Raw genomic sequence first — 19,750 nt, 5'->3', positions numbered from 1 at the left:
TGGCCAACACCCCCCGGGTGTGGCCCTCTAATTTGTTCTATTTTGCAGGGAGAAAGAGGCGGCGAAGAAGAAAGGGGAATCTTTGGCGAATATTCTTTTGGGGGAAATTTGCTCCCACAGCCATAACAATACAAATAAAACTCTCAATGAGAGATGAAAAGCTCTCACAAATGAGAGATGAAAAACTCTCACAAAAGGAGAGGTGAAAACTACACAGAGAACCCAAAGAGTCTCCGCAACTTATTCTAAACATAAAGAAATTGCAAAAAAGATGGTGGTGGAGATCCGACGCCGAAATGCAGGTGAAGATCCGACGCTGAGCCGCAGCCGCCAATAATGGTTGGATAAAAATCTTAACAAAACTAAGACAAATAGGGAAAACCCTTTGTTTCTAAAAATGGAGGAAGAGGTGAAAGGAGGAAGAGAGGAAGAGAAGAGGGGAGAGGGGGGAAGAACAATGGCTTCTTCCCCCTTCAAAGTGGAAAAGGCTCTAAGAGTGTTTTTTGGGAGAAAAGGGGCTAGGATTTCAGCATTTGTTATAACATAAATTTCTTATCTAAGTATTAAAAAAATATTTCCTTACTTACTCATTGTACATGAGAAAAATCAAAGATGATGCTTAATAAAATCTTGTATACTTTTAAAAATTCTAAATGTCATTATGAAGAAAACTCTACATATGTATGTAAATATATATATCTCACTCTTTTTTTCATATTATTCTTTTGTTTTTAATGGAACAAATGAAGTGTGATACCCAGTCAACTATACATAAAGCTACAATTATGGTCAACAGAGTCTAGCCTAGTAGAAAAGAGTCTTAACTTGCAGATTAATGGTCTCAGGTTTGAACCCATGTGACATATTGGGGGGGGTGAGAGAGAGAGAAATACCCCCTCTCCCAATATTACATGTATAAAAAAAACTACAATCATTTTGTAACTCTCCAATGAGAAATGATTTAAAATTTTAATTTCTTATGTATACACATATGGAGCAAACATGACTCTTTTTTAAACGAATTGGCCAAATCATGAATTAGTATATAAGTAGTACGTTATAATCATAAAGCAAAACTAACAAGAACCTCTAATTATATTATAGCAAGTATACCACTACGACTCTAGCAAAGTGTAATACATATATCATACAATTCTTTAAAACTTAACTTGCACACGAAAGATATTTACTACAGAAAAAATTGGGTATGGTCCCACTGTGTCAACAAGATCTATCTTAGTGACAAAGAATTTTGATTGGTAGGTAAGTGATATTAGGTTCGAACTCATTTGGCATCTTGGTAGTGTGTGTGAGAAATTCCTCCACTCTCCCAATATAGTTGGTATAAAAAAGTATGGTCCCACTACAAGCTTGATCCGAGTATGATGAAGTTCCCTAATTGGATCTTCAATTGACTTTTAGCAATCATTTTGTTCCTCTTGCTATGCAAGTGTATATTACATTTATCTTTTCTTTTCTAGAAGATAATAGTCTAATGACAAACTTTTTCCTAGAACCTGGACTTGGTACCAATTCAGATTTTGATAGTTCTTAACTATCAATCTCGCATTGATGTCAAACATCAATCTCTCGTACTAAGGCTCATATTATCAATTTAGTGCTAGTGAAATGAATTTTTTTTTCTTCCCATATCTGTATTAAAGATAACTTAACAACATATACATTACAATCACTAAGTGTTCCACTAAGACAAATTGCAATAATAGAGATTGTTAACACTAAGATACGAGCATCTCCACAGGAGTCTCTAAATTTTAGGTAAAATAGCTAGAAAGTCATTATAACAAACTACTTTAAAATAGTTTCCTCTAGCAATGTTCTCTACTTTGGCTAATTTTTAATATTTTATTATTTCTCTGTGCTCCTCTCTAAATTAAAAATTCATTTTAAAAAAAAAAAAATCAAAAAGTAAGATGTGAGATAGGATTGTGTGCCTGGGGAGAGATAAGAGGAAGAAATGGAGCCCTCAATTTCTCTCTCCAAACTCAAATAGGGAGTTCTCCAAGTAGTGAGCTAAATAGCAAGTCTGTTAGAGCTGCGTTTTGCGCTCATTTTAGCCAAAATGGCTAAAAATAAGAGTATAGCAATTCTGTTGTAGATGCTCCCATATTATAGAGAACATGAATTGTGTGTATTTCTTGAAATTAGCCAAATGTATAATGTGTTCTAGGTGTTCCACTTCTTGCAACCAACCAAAAGTCCTTACAATGTCCCCAATACAAGTTCTTGATACCCACCAAATTGTCATTGACTTGACTTTACATCGCTCTTACACTTGGATTGAAGGCCCAGCTGCCTTTATAGGCCAAGACAGACAAATCTAGTGCGATCTAGTTACCTGGAATGAGACACCAAAATCCATTAGGGCCTGTAAATTGCAAAAGCTGTAAAAGGGCACACCTAGAGAGAGGGGTTCAACAAAAACCAAACGAAACTTCCCAAAAAGAAAACAAAAGAAATAAACAATCAATATATTAGCCAACTCTCTCTGCTCACGCTTGGGACTCATGAGTGGCTTTGTCCACTGCTCCCAAAGCTCCCTCTTCTTTTTATGAGATACCCTTTCGTCCACTTCCTAGTCTGCTTCTGTACAAGTACGACTAAATGTCACTGTAGTTTAGGGTAAGTCTAAATTTTGAAGAGAGAGCTAAGCTTTGCTTGCTGGCTAACCCCATGTGACTCAATTTTTCTAACAGTACTTTTTAGTAGACCATTTTCGCAACTTGCAAGCAGTCAATGCTTTTTGTTTTGCTGAAGCTACTTCTCTGCTGCAACTTTTGCTCTCAGTCATTTTCGTATGACAAAAGTAAACAGTTTTATACCCGAATGGTGGAGATAGGCAAAGCACTTGTCCAAGATACTAAAAGCTAGCGACTCTACAAAGAGAACCATCCATACCCACAAGCCTCCATGGATCTCACAAGCCCCAGATGCTTTCAAGCTCCATCTTTTATCTCATGTAGTGGGGTAAAGATAACACATTTGGTTTTTCTGTTCTTTTGCTCTTTTTGTTTTGTTTTTTGTGTGCTCAAATGGGTTTTAATTAGTCTTTGTTGTTTTCTTTTCTTTCTTGTTGTTTTGGGTGTTTGTGATTCAGGAACCGCCATTAGAGGGCAGTACAAGCTTCTACGGCAAAAGTAAAACCAACCCATATGCAGACACCTTCCCTGACCCTCTGTGCAAGCTTAATCTCAAAGAGACCTCTGAGTTTGTCAAGTCATTCCCAGTACCAAGCAATGCCAGCTCAGAAGGCAACAGAGGTTTTCTTGACGCTTCAGCTCAGAGGAGGGAGGGAATGAGCTCTGTCACACAGAGGAGATTGGAAGCGCCTCCTACACCTGGAAGACCTGTTTTCAGCTTCAGTGTTGGGAATTTTGCAAGAAAGAGCTTTCCTTCAAAGTGGGATGATGCAGAGAAGTGGCTCATCAGTACCTCTTGCCATGACTCTCCTGCTCACACCATAAAGCCATCAGCAGACTCCACTAAGATTGTTAATGCCAACCAAGGTGACAACTTTAAGCAACAAATGGAGGTGTTTGCTGAAAAAACAAGGGTCGCAGAGGAAAAAGTGTCAAAGACAGTCTCAAGCTTTCAACGCTGTGCCTCTTTGAACAATCATAACTCTGGCAAAGCTTTCAATGGGGTCTCAACCTCAACTGATGTACTTCTAAAAGGTAAAATCTTTATTTGAACTTTAATCTTTAGTGGAACCCTGACCTGTTTGCTTTATGTATCCCGTTGCCCCCTTGTTGTGCCACTATCATCTTCCCCTCTTTTTTTTTTTTCTTTAAAACTTGATTATATTTTCAGTTTTTCTTCTACTGTCTGATTATGGTCCCTGATTGTATTAAACAATGTAGAATCTAGTTTCCAATTTTGCATGTATTCGTTTGCTGTGTATCTTTCAAACACTGGGAAACACAACCATGGTACTAGTTTATTAATAAAGGCTCACTATCTTTTTACTCTGCATCTCTTTATGCAAGAAACCTGTCTTTAGACCTTTTAGCTGAAACATTTACTGTTACATTGGAATTGGATCAATTTAATTATAACCCAAAATATTTTTCAAGTTGGAGCTAGACTTGCAATTCCAATATAACATGATACCTATGAACTGAGTTCTGTTTTCAACAACTGAAATTTGAGTTTTGTTTGTGTAGATAAGTTTGTGGACGATATAGAACCAGTTTTACCCAATTCCAGGTACTTAGAGCCAACCAAAGAAGGCTTTCTATTCAAAAACTCAGCTTGTGAAACCATGAAAGATGCAGGCACAGAAGAGGTTCATCATCTACAACATCGAGATGTTGGGACAGAGATGACGCCTCTTGGCAGTTCAACAACTTCAAGATGCCACACACCATTCAAGTGCTCGTCGCCCGCGCGCCATAATACGCCTGCAAATCGGTCAGGGCCATTGGCTTTGGGGTACTCTAGCAGCACTAATAACACCATTGACATTGCCCAGTTGCAGGAGTGCCTTGGGACACAATATGATTCAACTGCATCGAATTGGAACTCAAGGGAAGAGGAGGAAGTGGAAATATCAAAGAGCTTGAGACATTTCGAAACAAGCCATCCATGCCGAGAAAGTATTTCTGAATCTAGAGCTGCTGCCTGGGAAGAGGATGAAAACAACAAATGCTGCCTTAGGTAATTGGATTACTAAGTTTGACCACATATTGTTTCAAATGATAGATTTGGTTTTAAATGCATTTTGAATGTGCAGGTATCAGAGAGAAGAAGCCAAAATCCTAGCCTGGGTCAACCTCCAAAGTGCAAAAGCAGAAGCTCAGTCAAGAAAGCTTGAGGTACTTTTGTCATCATTTCTTTTTTCCATGGTGGGCTCTTATCCCAGCAGGTTTTTGTTCTTGAACCAATTATTGGTTTTGCATGGCAATGGAAATGCAAGTACATAAACATGAGATTTATACTCTCTTTTTTATTCAAACATGAGACATAAGCCTGAACCGCCATGACCTAGCAATCAACATAGAAGATTATCAGTCTCTTGATTTCAATTCATATTGCACATTTGCTGTTATGTCATCAAACACTTTAGTGTGATATATTTTGCCGAAGACACCTCATCTTATTTGCTGTGTTAAAATATTTAGAGCAGGAAACTAAGTGGCTGCATTGTCAAACCGCAAGTGCTAGCAAACTGTATTTTATTGGTTCTGGTTGGAATGCTTGATGGAGCTTATTGTTGTCTTCCTCCTTGAGCCACCCGTCACTCTTGGACACCATTCTCCTTTTGTTTTCTAGACTGGACCACCTCTATTGAAGTGTCTTGCTTAATATTATATAATTTTCTACATACCAAACTCTCACAGAAATTAGAGAGAAAGCTAGAAGTCTTCATCCTCACATTTTAATACTAGCAATCCCATGTGAAGTAGCAGCATTTAGAAATCCATGGGGAACTGGAGTATTTAATTGAGTTGGATACCAGTCATGCTTGGAAGCTTGGTTTTTTGTACTTTCTGAATAAATTAGTGGTTGATGAAAAGAGCACTATTTTCGTGTTTTCCGCTCTTCTTTTCACTTGAAATTTCTTTTGTAAAGCCAAATGGAGTTACCAACATGCATGCTTTTGTAGTTTGGCAGATACACGTTTGTTTATTTATTTGTTCTTTTGGGGTTTTAGGTGAAAATACAGAAGATGAGATCAAACCTGGAGGAGAAGTTGATGAAGAGGATGGCAATTGTGCATAGAAAAGCTGAGGAATGGAGAGCAACAGCAAGGCAGCAACACTCTGAACAAATTAACAAGGCCACAAACAATGCACAGAAGATGATAAATAGGCATAACCCACATTTTTCTGGCCACATTTCTTGCGGCTGCTTCCCTTGCAATACCCATTAACCAATCATGAAAAACAAAGAAGGAAAATTGCATAGAAAATGTTCCTTGCTGTGTACTTCTAGCCTCATAATGAAACCAGAAAAAGAAACAGCAGTTATGGCAATTTTTCACTCTTCTTGTTACTAGGGGAATCAAAAAAATGGGATTTACCTTTCACCAATCTCATTCATGTATAACTAGATGGTACATGACATGAAGTTTCAATCCAAAACACAAATTAAAACATGTTGATGCTAAAAAATGGTCGGACACTTTAGTAATAAGTATAAAGTAAATAGTGATCTGGACAAAGTTATGGCTAATTAATCGAATGTCACAATTACCTTGTTTTGGGGACTTGTGTCCCTTTTTATAGATTTTGGAAGATGTGCATCTTCGGTGAAATTTCGATGTGAGACTGTAGGCATCACCTGAGGAGGCGTCACGTGTCCTTGTGAGAAATCTGCAGTGAAGCGTGATTTTCAGCCATGATCGGTAGGCTAGGCTGTCGAAGGCTCATAACCTGCTGATGGTATTTCATGGGATGAAATAGATTGCCTAGATTTAGTAGGTCCATTGTGGGTCCCCAGTTCCACATGTCATTTTTTGGTTGGCTGGTCAAATATGGTATAAACAAAACAGGATCTAAATTATTGAAGAATATAAGTCTTATATCCGAAACTTGACTAAATAAAATACAACATAAAATGAATAGTTCTACTATTAATATCACTGAAACCTTTTGTAATAAAATCTCATATTTATTGGACTTTATAAGTGATTAAGTTGAAGACAACATTGATATTGCTAATAGTGAGTAGCTAACCCGTCCCTATGAAATTTAACATAAATAAAAACCTGTGTAAAAAAGATCACATGTGATTTCAGAGCAAACATCTGAAGGCTGCAAAACTGTGCAAGCAGATCTGTCCCGTGCCTTCTCTGTTGTTGTCTTTTTATCCCAGCATCTGAAACCCAACATTTTCTTTCCCCTTCTTGTTGTTGGAACTTGGAAACTGGAACTCGGGACCTACCCATCCATCCATGCAGGAGTGATGAGAGCTTTACATGTGGCAGTGAAATTAACAGACTCATTTACTTCATGACCAGCTAAAAACAACAACAGCATGCTCTGAACAAGAAGAAAAGCATACTTTAGCAAGAAAGATGTCCATAGTTTGATAAAAAGCTGCACTGTTTTGGCCAATACCGTTTATCTCTTCATATCACGCACAAACTATTATATCAACTGTTGAACATCAAAATATGCCCAACAGTTGGCAAAAGTTGGTCCTTCTCTTGTCACTCTTGCAAAAGGCAGCGACTCTTAAAGTTCTTAGGGAAGTTTTTTTGGGTGTAAAATTGTCTGGGATTGTTGGTGGTATTTGTTGGACCACATGGAATCCATAATAGAGTCTGATAAGATCAACACCAGAAAACAGTGGGGCATTATAATTTGAATGCAATGAGCAGAACCTCTGGAAGTGTCATATAATGGTAGTAAAGACGTATACCATTTAATAGGTTTGTATAAAGGCTACTGAGTCAATAATAGCATTCATAGCCGTAAGTAAAATCTCCCCCCCACCCCCCAAAAAAGAATTGCAGAAAAACCAAAGAAGAAAACAACTCAACTTTAAAGATGTGATGCTTTTATTTTTATTTTGAGTACAAGCAACTTCAATGTCATTTTCCACTCCCCGTGGCAAAGATGTGATGTTTTAATAAAAGATGAGATGTTTTAAGCAACCCTTGATTTTTGAAGATTGCGACCTAAGCGAATATAATCATGGAAGATGAAAGAGACCAGTCACCAACCACCACTCTTGGCCTTGGCTTTGAAAGCAATGTGTGGCCATGAGAAACTCTCTGAATCCATCCACAATTACATGGGCAACAGAAAATGTTACCTGGCCTGCCAAATTCCTTAAACCATGTACAGTTGCAGCATTTCAAATTCCAAAAACCAAAAAAAGACCAAAGTTTAATCCTTTTTATTTGTTGATGTTATTTGCAACCAATGCTTGGTAGAACAGGATCAATTTTGAGGGTGGTGTAGCTGCTTAAATCCAAATAAAAAACAATTGCACAACTTGATGCCATTCAAACCTAAAGCCTTGTAAGAAAAGATATTATTCTCATCACATCAAGTACGACTGTACCCAAACATGTTTATCCCCCACAAAAATAAAGGATCATATGGGGTTCACACAAATGTTCGTCTCCTTTAAATGAATGTCTACTACATCGCTTATCCTGAAAGACCAAACAGGGAATTTTCTAGTCGCAAAACTCGTCCATGAATGACTTGTGGAAGTCTGTCAGACGGGTGACGATGGCTGGAATTTTATCCTCTTGAGGCAATATTGTGCACCTAAAATGCCAGGTGCCAGGAACCTGTCACAGTGGATTGAAATGTAAACAATCTTCAGTTTAAAATAAAATTATGAAAAATCAAACCAAAGGATATCTCACGCTATCTTACTGATGTTCACAGAATCCAAAACAACAAAATTAAGGATTTGTCTACACTTCATATTTTTGTTTAACTAAATGTGATCCTATTCAATCACCAACTTTTAGGGGACCATATTTTTCATCCCCTAGCACACTAAAGATTTAAACATTCCACTGTTATGAATGTGGTTCACTTATCATTGCTGATTAGAATTATAGATGCCAAACAAATAATATTGTATGGCCACTTGATCTGCTGCAAATTATTTCCAATTTAGGTCAGCAACCATTTCCTGCCACACTAAGAAACAGTACCAGAAAGAATTAGATAAAACTAACCTGCCCAAAACCGGAACCAGGAACAACCACGATTCCTGTGGCATTGAGAAGGCGGCGACAGTAGAATGCATCTGGAGCTGTATTTGCTGCCTCTGCTGCTTTAATTGCCTTTTGAGGCAGGTTTATGCAGGGAAAGAGATACATTGCCCCTTCTGCTCTGTTGCATGTCACACCCTCTAAGTTGTTCAACGCATCTTCTAAAGTCTGTTTTTAAAAAATACAATTAATAGAATAAAAACAAAATATGGGAGAAATGAAGCATAATCAGTCCCGCTATTAAGAAAGATCAACAGAAAATAATATCATGTTATTGTGTTACCATTTAATAGTAATACTACTAAGTACTAACCTTTGCACGCCTTGCTAGGGATGACAGGATTCCATCTTTCTCTGCACAATACAATTCATAGGATTCATCTCCAACCTGCATTCAACCATGAAACTTCCTCCGTGGGAAAAATGATCCAGATGATAATATCAAAGAAAATAAACTTATTCGATCTACCAATTTTAAGACCGAGTTTCCAAATCCTTATGCCCTGTGTAACGAAGTTAAGGGCAATAACAAAGAAAAATGTACTCCTCCAACGCCCCAATTGTACACTAACAGAAGCACTAGTGAACATGGTCAAATCAATTCTGACTTAGATGTTTGAAAATTTATTAGTCCAACTAGCTAAAATAGCCTCAAAACTATCACAAGTGAATGCCGACTGGTTTCAAACTAGAAGATACCTGTTTCCACTTCTGAGGTTCCAACATTTTAACCTACTGTCAAATCGCTTGCTAGGTCCTACTTTAAGATACTTGAGCATGTTTGATCATCAATTCTAAACCCATTGTAAATTTCTATGAGAGAAGTAAATACAACATTATTTAAAGAGAGAAAAATGACCTTTGGTGGACTCATGACAAGGCTTGCAAGAATTTGGCCAGAGATGTTAGAACAAAGATTCACAGACGCCACTTTGTATATTTGTTCCCTTACGTCAGGACTGATACCAGTTACTTCCATGTAACCGCCTCTTTTTCCACACTCCCCGTAGTACCCTACATCCAAAAAAGAAACAATGATAAATTGTCCCAAATTCATTGATTTTCATGAGCTACTCTCTTTCCATCGTGACAGGATAAGAACCCAACAAATTACCTTTAGATACTGATTGAAATGATACCAGAGAAATATCCTTTTCACCATATCCCATAGACCGGGATACCTTCTTGAATGAATGAAACTCCTTATCAGGTACATAAACATTTTCTTGATAAACCTGTATAAAATACACTGAAAATATTAGCCCATAAAGTACCTATAGAAGTTTCTGATTACAATCACAATGCTCCAAGAATGTTGCAAAGTAATTGAAGTTAATTATCCAAAGAACAATCCATCTACCTCATCTGCCAGCAAAACAAGACCTTCTTGCTTGCAGAATTCCACAATCTGCCGCTGGTTCTCCTCAGCAAGCACCTGCAGACAAGATACCAAAACACTCAACCAATGACTATTCTAGATTAAACACAAGCTTCTCTTCCAATAGCAACCCCTTGAGAAAACTCTTTTGTCGACAAGGATTTTGAAGGTCAAAAAGCAATTCATAACTCACCTGCCCTGTTGGGTTGCCTGGATTTATAACAACCAAGGCCCTTGGGTTGATACCCTTGGACCTTGCGTCCTCCAATTGCTTCTTCAACTCAGAAGTTTCCAATCCCCACCCTGATGCCTCATCAAGGAAGTAAGGAACCTGCATACATCAGACCACAGATTTGAATGTTCTTACAACGTTAAATGGTATATAAAAGAGAATTATTTTCCAACTTCTAGTTTCTGGCAGTCATGTAATGTCCTTTTTTTAAATAATCAGGCAATTCACTTTTCAGTTCAATAAAAACTCGAGCTTTATCCAATAACAAGTTAGTGCGCGAGTATAAATGCCAAACATTTTGTATTTATCGACATTGAGCATCTGAATAAATCTCTTAAAATCCAGACATACCAGTGTACCACCGTGGAGGGCAATTGAAGCAGAGTACAAAGGGTATTGAGGAATGGGACAAAGAATCCCATCCTGTTCTGAGCTTATCAGCAATTGCATCATCATATGGACCTGGCAAGAGAGAAATGGACATGATGTGTTATGAGTGGTGCGATGTGCAACTTAACATATTCAGGAACATTGGGACATCACTAAAATTGAACAGAATGGAAGTCAGGACATACCGCAGGGCTTGCACCATCTGTTAAGAAAATATCATTTGGATCAGCAGGATATCCGTCACGAGCTTCAATTCCAGCAGCAATTGTATCACGTAAACCCTTGATACCCTGATGCCAAAGTGGGCGAAGAGGGGCAGTGAGTCATATGTCATATCACTTACGAGTTCTGCAAAAGTTTTACAAATTTCTGTATGGGATCATTACCTGACTATGACTGTATGCACCAGTTGCTCTTCCAGGAATTTGATCTAGAATCTGCCATGCCCGCTCTATTGCATCTGCACTGCAACAGGTAACAAAGATACCCACATAAAGATAATATTTAACTTCTAGGAAGACTTTTCTATGGTTTCCTAGAGGACTGTAAGGCAGCCTAAAATATTTGACCTTATATGTTATACATGCAAATGATATAATGGCAAATTTTTTATGTCGACACATCCAATTAAACCAGTCGCATTATCTTCAGATGGATTTTAATCGCAGTTCATCTAAGAATCAGCCAAGCAGATTGCATAAAAATTTCCAATACCTGAATAGACCCTGTGTTTCGCTTTTGTCCAAGATGGATGGATGGTCACATAATGCAAGAACCTGACACAATGATTATAACAATTAAGGATTGCATGAGATGGTGTAGCATTATTTGATATCTACCATGTAGTCCAACAATAAACCAACCTCTCGGAAAAAGGTTATTGGATGCTGACCAAGAGACTGGGGATTTCCAATGTTGCAGTAAAGTATCTGTATAACATATAATTGAAAGTGAGTACCCAAGTGACAATGCCCTAAAAACTAGAGAGTCAATATGGAAAGTAGTAACTCATCAAAGGAGAAAGAAAACACACCTCATCAAAGGGATGAGAGCCTGGATTAGCCAGTAATTCTTCTTGTAACCTCTGTGACAGGAGGATATTACAAAGGAGGTAATGATAAAAATAAGAGAAATTACTTCACTGAGATTCAGGCATTAAATTTTCGATATAGTCATGTACCTGGGCAAGGGTGACAATTTCACCTCGGACAGCATATTCACATTTCAAAATCTGTAAGACACAGAAAGTTAGTAGTGCGGAGTGAGCTGGCCAATGAATGATAAATGGAATAGAAGAGGTCCACAATTACTAGTATTTGACAGTGAGAAATAAAAACTAGAGGAACGAACCAATTAACTTACAAATTCTATAAATAAATCAAAATCAAAGTAATCCAATCAGAATGACCCAAATATGAGTGATCAGTCAGATGAATTTGTCGAAAAAAAGAACTCGGGTCAAAAATAAAGAGTCAGTGATGTCACAATTCCTGGCTACTTGTGTGGGTTGAAATAAAAATCAACCACACCATACAACCCATCAATCTTTTTTTTGCTTTTGGGAAAACATGAAAACTTAAGCCAAAGAAAGGAACTGCTTTGCATAAAATAATCAGAGCATAAATCCCAAGACACAAAACAACAAACAAATCAAAGCAGCCCAGATGCAGAAACATCAAATCAAACACCTTTGACCATCTACACAGACAATCAAACAGTGAACAGATTATCAAATATACACAAAAATAAACAGGAATAAGCAGAAAAAGAGCAAAATAAACAGGAATAAGCAGAAAAAGAGCAAAATAAATAGGAATAAGCAGTAAAACAGCCAAGATAAACAAAATAACAAAAACCCAACTCAGGAAAAAGCACAAACCTTGGGATTTATGTTCTGAAGAGTGACAGGGAGCTTGGCAGGGAGCTTGGAAGCAGAGGGGTCAGCCATGGAAGAAGTAGAAGAAGGAGGGAAATCTAGGACTGGAGTAGAGGAAGACAAGAAACGTGGGAGAGAAGAAGAAAGCGATGAGCTTGGGTGATGTGGACGAAGAATATGCTTTTGCTGAAAAGAATGGATGAGAAGGCTTCTGAGTCTGCCGCTTGCGAATCTCCGCATTCTGGGACTGTTTTTATACGCAAAGCAGTGAGATTTTATACGTGTGAAGATATCACACAGATGTGATGTGATGCAAAGGGCAAGTAATTTTCTGGGCACAATCTTCAACAAAAGCCCCCTACTTTGTTGTTTGGTGTTGGGTGTTTACTTGTCCATTGACTTCGCCCACGGAACATGACCACCTGCTTATATTATATTTTCACCATGCCTATTTGTCTTTGGTTTTTTACTTTCCTTTTGCAGTTCTGGATATATCCAGATTACAGTTGTTTAGTTTAACAGCAGGGGTATTATGGGGAATTTGCATTTTCTATGATTTTTAATTTTTTTGGGTCTATGCATGTATGGCCATTAGGACATGACAACTTAGGGCTTGTGATCACCCTTTTGTTTGTTTCTTTTGGTTGATTAATTTTGGTTAAAATAAAAATTAACTTTTGTACCAAGCAATGTAAATATCCAAAAACTTATTCACCAAGAAAAGGTAATAATATACCCAACTTAAGATCAGTGTCCTGCAAGGAAAAAGAGAGATTCGTAAACATTCCTACATGACCACCTACCCATCCTCTTTTCTCACCCCCGCATCAAATCTTTTGAAGTTATTCATCTAACTCCTCATGTGTACTAACTTTTTCATTGAAAACTATTGATTTTCAAGATGCTGAAATGAGAGAGAACGAGAATTTACTCTGCAAACTATGTTCAACTCATTCATGATCAGAACTTTTGATGTAATTTTAAGTGTGACAAAAAGAATTTAAGTACATGATTTTCCAGGGGGAATTGGAAAAGAAGGGTGAAAGAGAACGGGACACACAGGCTACCAACTGTAATGTTACAAAGAGAAAATATTAAAGCATTCTTTCTAGACGATTTTAATTTCTGAACAATTTCATTATAGCTGTGCCTCAACCCAGTTTTTTGATTTCTTGGATCACAAGGATGAGTCAAATTCCACATTAGCTGCTGGCAACCAATCACCGCCTTGGATCAATGACTCCACTGTGAACTTGGCTGCGTCCCTATCTGTCAGAGAAGGCTTATAACCAGCCCATTTAACCCTTTGATCCACACTTGATCCAGGCCCACTGTTTTGGTACTCTGCATAATATATAGTGTTGGGCGGCTCAACATTGGAAACCCACTCTTTCCAGCCCTTTGGGTTCAAGAATGACCCAATATCAGACTGCATGAAGACAGTGGTGGAAAACTCTTTCCAAGGCCTACCCAGATATGTTGGAGCTGTGAGATTATTAGCATCTAAAGCAGAGATTTTGCACTTCTGGATTGAAATGCCAGTGTTCTGATTTGGGTCCTTTTTGCCTTGAGCTGTGATGGTGTTGAACTGGTTTGACATAGGCTGCCTCGGCATAATGTTACAGTTCTGGAAGACCACAGCAGCATTGCCAAAAATGAAGTCTATGGTGCCAATGATGTCGCATTCGCGATAGAATTGTCGATTGGAATGTGCATAGAGGGTGTCTTGGAAACCAGAAAAGGAGCATTTGTAGTATACCGAGAGGTCGGAGCCAGAGCGGAATGCTACTGCTTGGTGCTTTGCTGGTCCTGCAGAGTTGATGAACCCCATGTCTTTTGCGATGAAGCCTTTTCCTGCTACGGCTGGTGATCCAATAGGTAATCACAGTAAGAATTCAAATACTTGATATGTAAGCTTGAACGTTAAAAAGTTCTAACAGTTTGAATCAAAACAGAAGTCTCTCTCACATGTCTCTCAGTCTGAGAACTTGAAATCTAACACAATTTCTAAGGGAATGTGAATGCAACTACGCACGGAACTGTCCTAATTGCTTGACAATTTTTGGGGGACTCTTTCTCTAATCTGAATGTGTAAAGAAACCAAGTGGGGAATTATTGTTTTTGATGATTGCGGTGCGGGCCAACAAGAACCACAGGGCATAGAATCTGGAACCTGCTTTGTTTAATTACTTCTGTACCAAACTTCCCTTCTTCTTTTTTTCTCTCTACAATGGAAGGAATTAAGTGCTATGCAACATGAGCGCATGACATGCAAATATTCATCAACATAACATAATTTCAGGCAATCAATAAGAAAAAGTCAGCTCATCCACCACATGCGTCATGCAGGATAGAGGACAACACTTGCATTTCGGGTCAAGCAGGCCTTTGCTATGCTTAACTTGTAATGTAGATTAAATATGGAACAAATGGGTCCACATATGAACAACAAGAAATATATAAAGCATAATCCAGACATGCACATGGTGGGGGCATCAACCGTCCACACATCACCCAGATATCCAATCTATTTTAATGGTATTCAAAGCAGCATTGATCTTTTCATAGAAAATAAAATAAAAATAAAAATAACAAAACAATAACAGCAGTAGAAGAAGAGGATATCGAATTTTTAGGTGAGAGTTAACATGAAGATGCATAAACCATGTGGCTGGTTCCTAATTGACCCTATCATACCAATATCGTCAAATTCAGAAAGACAACTTGGTGTCTAATGTCTATGGCTTCCTTCCTAGCTCCAACCTGAAGGTTTCACATGGCACATTCCCACATGGGATTTCCTTCAGTTCTATCTACAGGGAAAGAAACTAAGATGAATTGGTAACCAACAACAGCCATGTTAAAATGGCTTGATACTTGGAGGACAGCCTAGCCAGCTAGTGTTCTAGTGTTTCTGATATGCATAAAATGCCTTGTCTCTCCTCACTTGTTCTATATCACAGCAAGAATGAAATCAAACTGAAATGAACAATCAATGACAGAACAAATTAAAAAACCAAATTAACAGAATATCAAATTGAAGGTGATGAGTAAGAATTGTTACCAAAAGTGGCTGTGGAGAAGGTGGGGGTGCCATCCACAAAGTTCAAGCTGCCATTAACAATGGTCTTATCCTTGCCATCTCCAACCATCATCACATTCCACTTGCTCTTGTCCATCAACACATTCTCATTATAAACCCCTTGCTTCACATGAATCACAAACCTGATTGTGCTCTTCTTGGGCACAGCCTCCACAGCCTCTTTAATCGTCGTGAAGCGCCCAGTCCCATCCTTGGCCACAATCACTTGCGCAGTCGCGTTGTTGTCGTCCAGCAGCCTCCTATCTCCAGGGCCAACCCAACCCGGAAAACCCATCTCGGATTCTCCAACCCCGAGCAACCTCCTGTGCACGGGAATGTTCAAATTCGTCAGCAGACCCAGAATTTTAGCCACAATGGCCAAGCTGTTGCTGGAGAATTCAGTCGAATTCTGCATCGCGACCTTGAATTCCTTAACAAGGGTTGAGTTGAGATCTTGCAGAGAGTCCAAACAAGTCTCTTGGTCAGTTAAGGTAGTGCTGAGCCAGGTCTTGAGGTCGTCGATTTTGGCAGCGGATAGTAGCTTCTCGCCCTGGTTCACATCCATGGAGGACAGCGAGTCGTTGAGCCGTTCAACTACATCTTCAAATAGGCTCTCGCAGACGCTCAGAGTTCCATTCAGACCGGTGTCATTAGCAGCTTGCCGTCTGAATTTGGAAGGCAACCCAGCAAGCTTCGAGGCCGCGTTAATGGCGACGTGCAGAGAGAGCTTGAAAATCACTTCTGGGTCGGTGGTGTTCGAGGTCTCGAGCGAAGAGATGCTCGAGAAACACGAATTCGGGTACTGGGTCACATCGCAAACGGCCTTGAGTGAAGCGGATGGAGTCAACTCAGTCGTGGGGGCCGAGTTAGGCTTGGTAGACGACGAGTTGCTCCGCTTGTGTATCAATACTCCGGCGACGGCGCCGATGATCACCGCCAACAGAACAATGGTGGAAACGGTGAGGATGATGACACGCTTGCGTGCCTTCCGCCGGAAGGCTTGTTCTTCGAGCTCGTCCACTTTGCCATAGCCCTTGAAGGACTTCATAGAGTCCATGTTTGCTGTCCTCCTTCTTCTTCTGTGTTTTGCTCTGCTTTTGGTTTGATGGGTTTTGTTTAAGGAGCTGAGATTTGGGGATGCTTTTGGACAAAGTGTGGGGGTGTCGAGATGTTTTTGGTCCCCCCTTTTATAAAAGTGAGGCAAAATAGAGAGATAGAAAAGCCTTTCCTTGATGCTTCTTGCTTAAGAATTTTAATTAATTATCTTCTAATTAATTTTATATTTGATTGTGATCCATGATTATTTTTCCAATAAACAATGTAATCTTTGCTTTAATTGTCTGTGAAAACATCCTTATATACCACCAGCCATAGTTAATCCTCTCAGTCAGCACAGGGGTTGAAATTTTGCCCCTTGGAATCAGTTCAATCAATATTTGTTTATTGGGTTAAATATCTTTCGAGCACTAAATTTTACACAAAATTTTAATTTAGTCACCCCAAAAAAACCATTTAGCCAAATTAATCACTGAACTATCAATTTACCTAAAAAATTTCTCAAAATCCAAATCAAAAGTGACAAAAAAATTATTTAATCATTGTTTACTTGATTATGTTAAACTCAATTGGTATTGCCATTGGACAGGTGGGCATCATTGCTTCCTAGATAGGAACTTGGGTGACCATTGCTATTGGAGAATGTAATTCCTTTTACCTACGCACGTAATCCATTACCATCTGTAGAACCCGGACAAAATTATTTATGAGTGAATCAAATATAATACACGTATCTAATATTCGACCTATCTAAATTATGTATATTTTTAACTCAAAAATTAAGAGTCGGCTTTATAGAATAAAACCCAACACACGAACTCTCACAAAACATATGGAAATTAACTTGTATATACTGCGTTCATTAACTCATTCTTTCTATTTGTCTCCTCGCAATTGTGAAAATTAACTTGTCTATTTACGTAATGAGAGAGATCAAAATAAGAAGGTAAGAAATCTGTGATAAGGAAGTCTATTTCCACGAGAGATTATTAAGTTTATTAGTTAACTAAAGTTAGAATAGCTTTATGATTTTATTATTTCTTAGGATGAACGAAGATCATGATTCGATCGGATGGGAAATCTGATATGATCACAATTGATTTACCATTACCAGAAGGTGTTTACATTGAAAGCCCATAATCACGGTTCATTATAAAAAGATTATGAGCCAAATTAGAAGGGCAAATCAATTTTGAGTTATTATTTGAATATTTTGGATGAATGGACGGTGGAGATGGAGTTGAATTGATAAGCATATGTTGCATTTGGCATACACGGTTTTAGTGGAGAGACTGTACGTAGATGATGAGGATGGATCCAGCTGGACATAATTTGGTTTGTTTTTTGTTTTTGGTCAAATACAATTAGCTCAAAATTGCAAGTAATCTCCTACATATGAAACAACAACCAGCTGCCAAATGGACCAATCAAAATCAAATCAAATTGTTAAATGGGTTCACACCACCAAGCAAAACGAGTGAACCCCTTTGAACTTATTCTTCGTTCATTCCCATGTACCACAACATGTCATGCATACACTTTTTTTTTTTTTAAATGCAAAAAAAATTAAAGAAAGTGGTTTTGTTTTTATTTTTATTTTGATCACAAGTTCAGAAATATATTATATGGTGTAGACATTTTCAACATGAGAGGCTCTGCATTTCAAAATTGGTATTGGGAATACATCTTTTGTTCTGTTTTATTCATCGAATGATCATTTTCATTCATTTCAAACATACCAAAAGTTTGCAACGACATATTCATTTTGTCGAACGAAAGATCTTGATTACAAATCTCAAAAACGAATTTTTTTGAACAAACATCGTTTTCTCGAACATTTGAAACAACAATTTGAACATATCTTGCCTTGGCTTGCCACATATTACCACAAACACTGCTAGCTTGTGACATTAACACGTTGCAATTTATTTGGTCCTTTTCAATTGGACTCATTCTCAATTTCCTTTCTCTGATTTTTTTTCCCCCCTTTTCTTTTTGGGTGGGGGATAGTGGCATATTACTAGTATATGGCAATGCCATGTGCTGATGTGAAAGGCCATACATAACACATGAAGCCGGCAATTGCGCCACTAGGCCCAATTTATACATTTCAAATTCCAGTAACCAACCTGATCTGACCCTTTTTCCTTTTCTTTTCAAACAAACTACATGTTTTCCCGTTGACAATTTTATTTTTCTAAATGATGGTAAAAGAAAAGATAAACCAAAACGGCTAAAAGGCCCAAAACAAAACAAAGCTCTAGTGCTAGAAGACGGCTGAAACTTGGGAGCGGCTTATATAGGAAGAAGACCATCGTGCACTAAGATACACAAACCAATATAACCCTATATTCCAAGACTTGTGATAAAGAACTCGACTCGTAGAACCTCTTTCAACGTTGAGAAGAGATACACCATTAGTCAAGCCGAATAAACGAAAATTGAAAAGATGCCTGCCAAATACCAATAAGTGCACACTTTTACTAAAATGACAAATTGTAAGTTGGACAATGAAATGGACAAGCTGGCCAGGGCAAATGCTTGGGTTTGGAGGAATACGCAGCTTCTGCAGACCCTACCAAAAACCTTCATATATCTGCCAGCGTAAAAGCCTTGAAAATGAGAGATCTCTACCTTTTCAAGTTTCCAACATGCTTTATCAAATCGAGGAGGGCCTACCACCTACCAAAGCACTGAGCCCATAGGAAAATGGATCCTCTAAAAGTCTGAACACTCTAGCCCATCAAATTCACAATGTGAAACCCTAAGCTATAACCGAAAGTCTAGCCCATGAGCACCTCAATTGGCCTAATGGGGCACCATGTGATTGCACAGCCCAAATGGTTTATCTGGACTGAAATGTACTACATGTTAGCCGATTTGGTTCAATTTTGACCACAATAAAAGTCAACCATCCCGAATAAATTCGAATTGTAATAATTTGGTTCAGCTGCGATCTTGAGCTTTTATAAACCGGTCTAAATTGAGTATTATTGGTCACCCGTATATGTAGGTTATGGAATCATTTGATT

The 19,750-nt window shown here is 38.3% G+C and overlaps 3 protein-coding genes across 3 annotated transcripts; 1 reads left to right on the top strand and 2 right to left on the bottom strand.

Moving 5' to 3' along the window:
- The first annotated feature begins 2,680 nt into the window (after positions 1–2,680).
- LOC117620630 lies at positions 2,681–5,996 on the top strand. The gene is made up of 5 exons (XM_034350753.1): positions 2,681–2,988; positions 3,119–3,695; positions 4,185–4,677; positions 4,754–4,835; positions 5,675–5,996. Exons 1-5 carry the CDS (start codon positions 2,932–2,934, stop codon positions 5,891–5,893), a joined length of 1,428 nt encoding a protein of 475 aa, XP_034206644.1. The 5' UTR covers positions 2,681–2,931; the 3' UTR covers positions 5,894–5,996.
- Positions 5,997–7,956: 1,960 nt separating this feature from the next.
- LOC117621466 (alanine aminotransferase 2, mitochondrial-like) lies at positions 7,957–13,009 on the bottom strand. Its single transcript, XM_034351962.1, has 15 exons — positions 12,584–13,009; positions 11,885–11,935; positions 11,738–11,788; positions 11,568–11,633; positions 11,419–11,480; positions 11,091–11,169; positions 10,890–10,994; positions 10,666–10,776; positions 10,276–10,413; positions 10,065–10,139; positions 9,819–9,939; positions 9,564–9,718; positions 9,018–9,092; positions 8,669–8,872; positions 7,957–8,269 (listed from the first exon to the last, which is right to left on the bottom strand). Exons 1-15 carry the CDS (start codon positions 12,818–12,820, stop codon positions 8,153–8,155), a joined length of 1,647 nt encoding a protein of 548 aa, XP_034207853.1. The 5' UTR covers positions 12,821–13,009; the 3' UTR covers positions 7,957–8,152.
- Positions 13,010–13,520: 511 nt separating this feature from the next.
- On the bottom strand, positions 13,521–16,973 carry LOC117621548 (pectinesterase 3). The gene is made up of 2 exons (XM_034352096.1): positions 15,645–16,973; positions 13,521–14,443 (listed from the first exon to the last, which is right to left on the bottom strand). Exons 1-2 carry the CDS (start codon positions 16,717–16,719, stop codon positions 13,758–13,760), a joined length of 1,761 nt encoding a protein of 586 aa, XP_034207987.1. The 5' UTR covers positions 16,720–16,973; the 3' UTR covers positions 13,521–13,757.
- Positions 16,974–19,750: the final 2,777 nt, after the last annotated feature.

Source organism: Prunus dulcis, chromosome 3 (genome assembly GCF_902201215.1).
Source record: "Prunus dulcis chromosome 3, ALMONDv2, whole genome shotgun sequence".
Classification (NCBI taxonomy): Eukaryota; Viridiplantae; Streptophyta; class Magnoliopsida; order Rosales; family Rosaceae; genus Prunus; species Prunus dulcis.
Note: the sequence above shows the minus strand (reverse complement) of the source record. Positions and strands in the feature narration are given on the sequence as shown.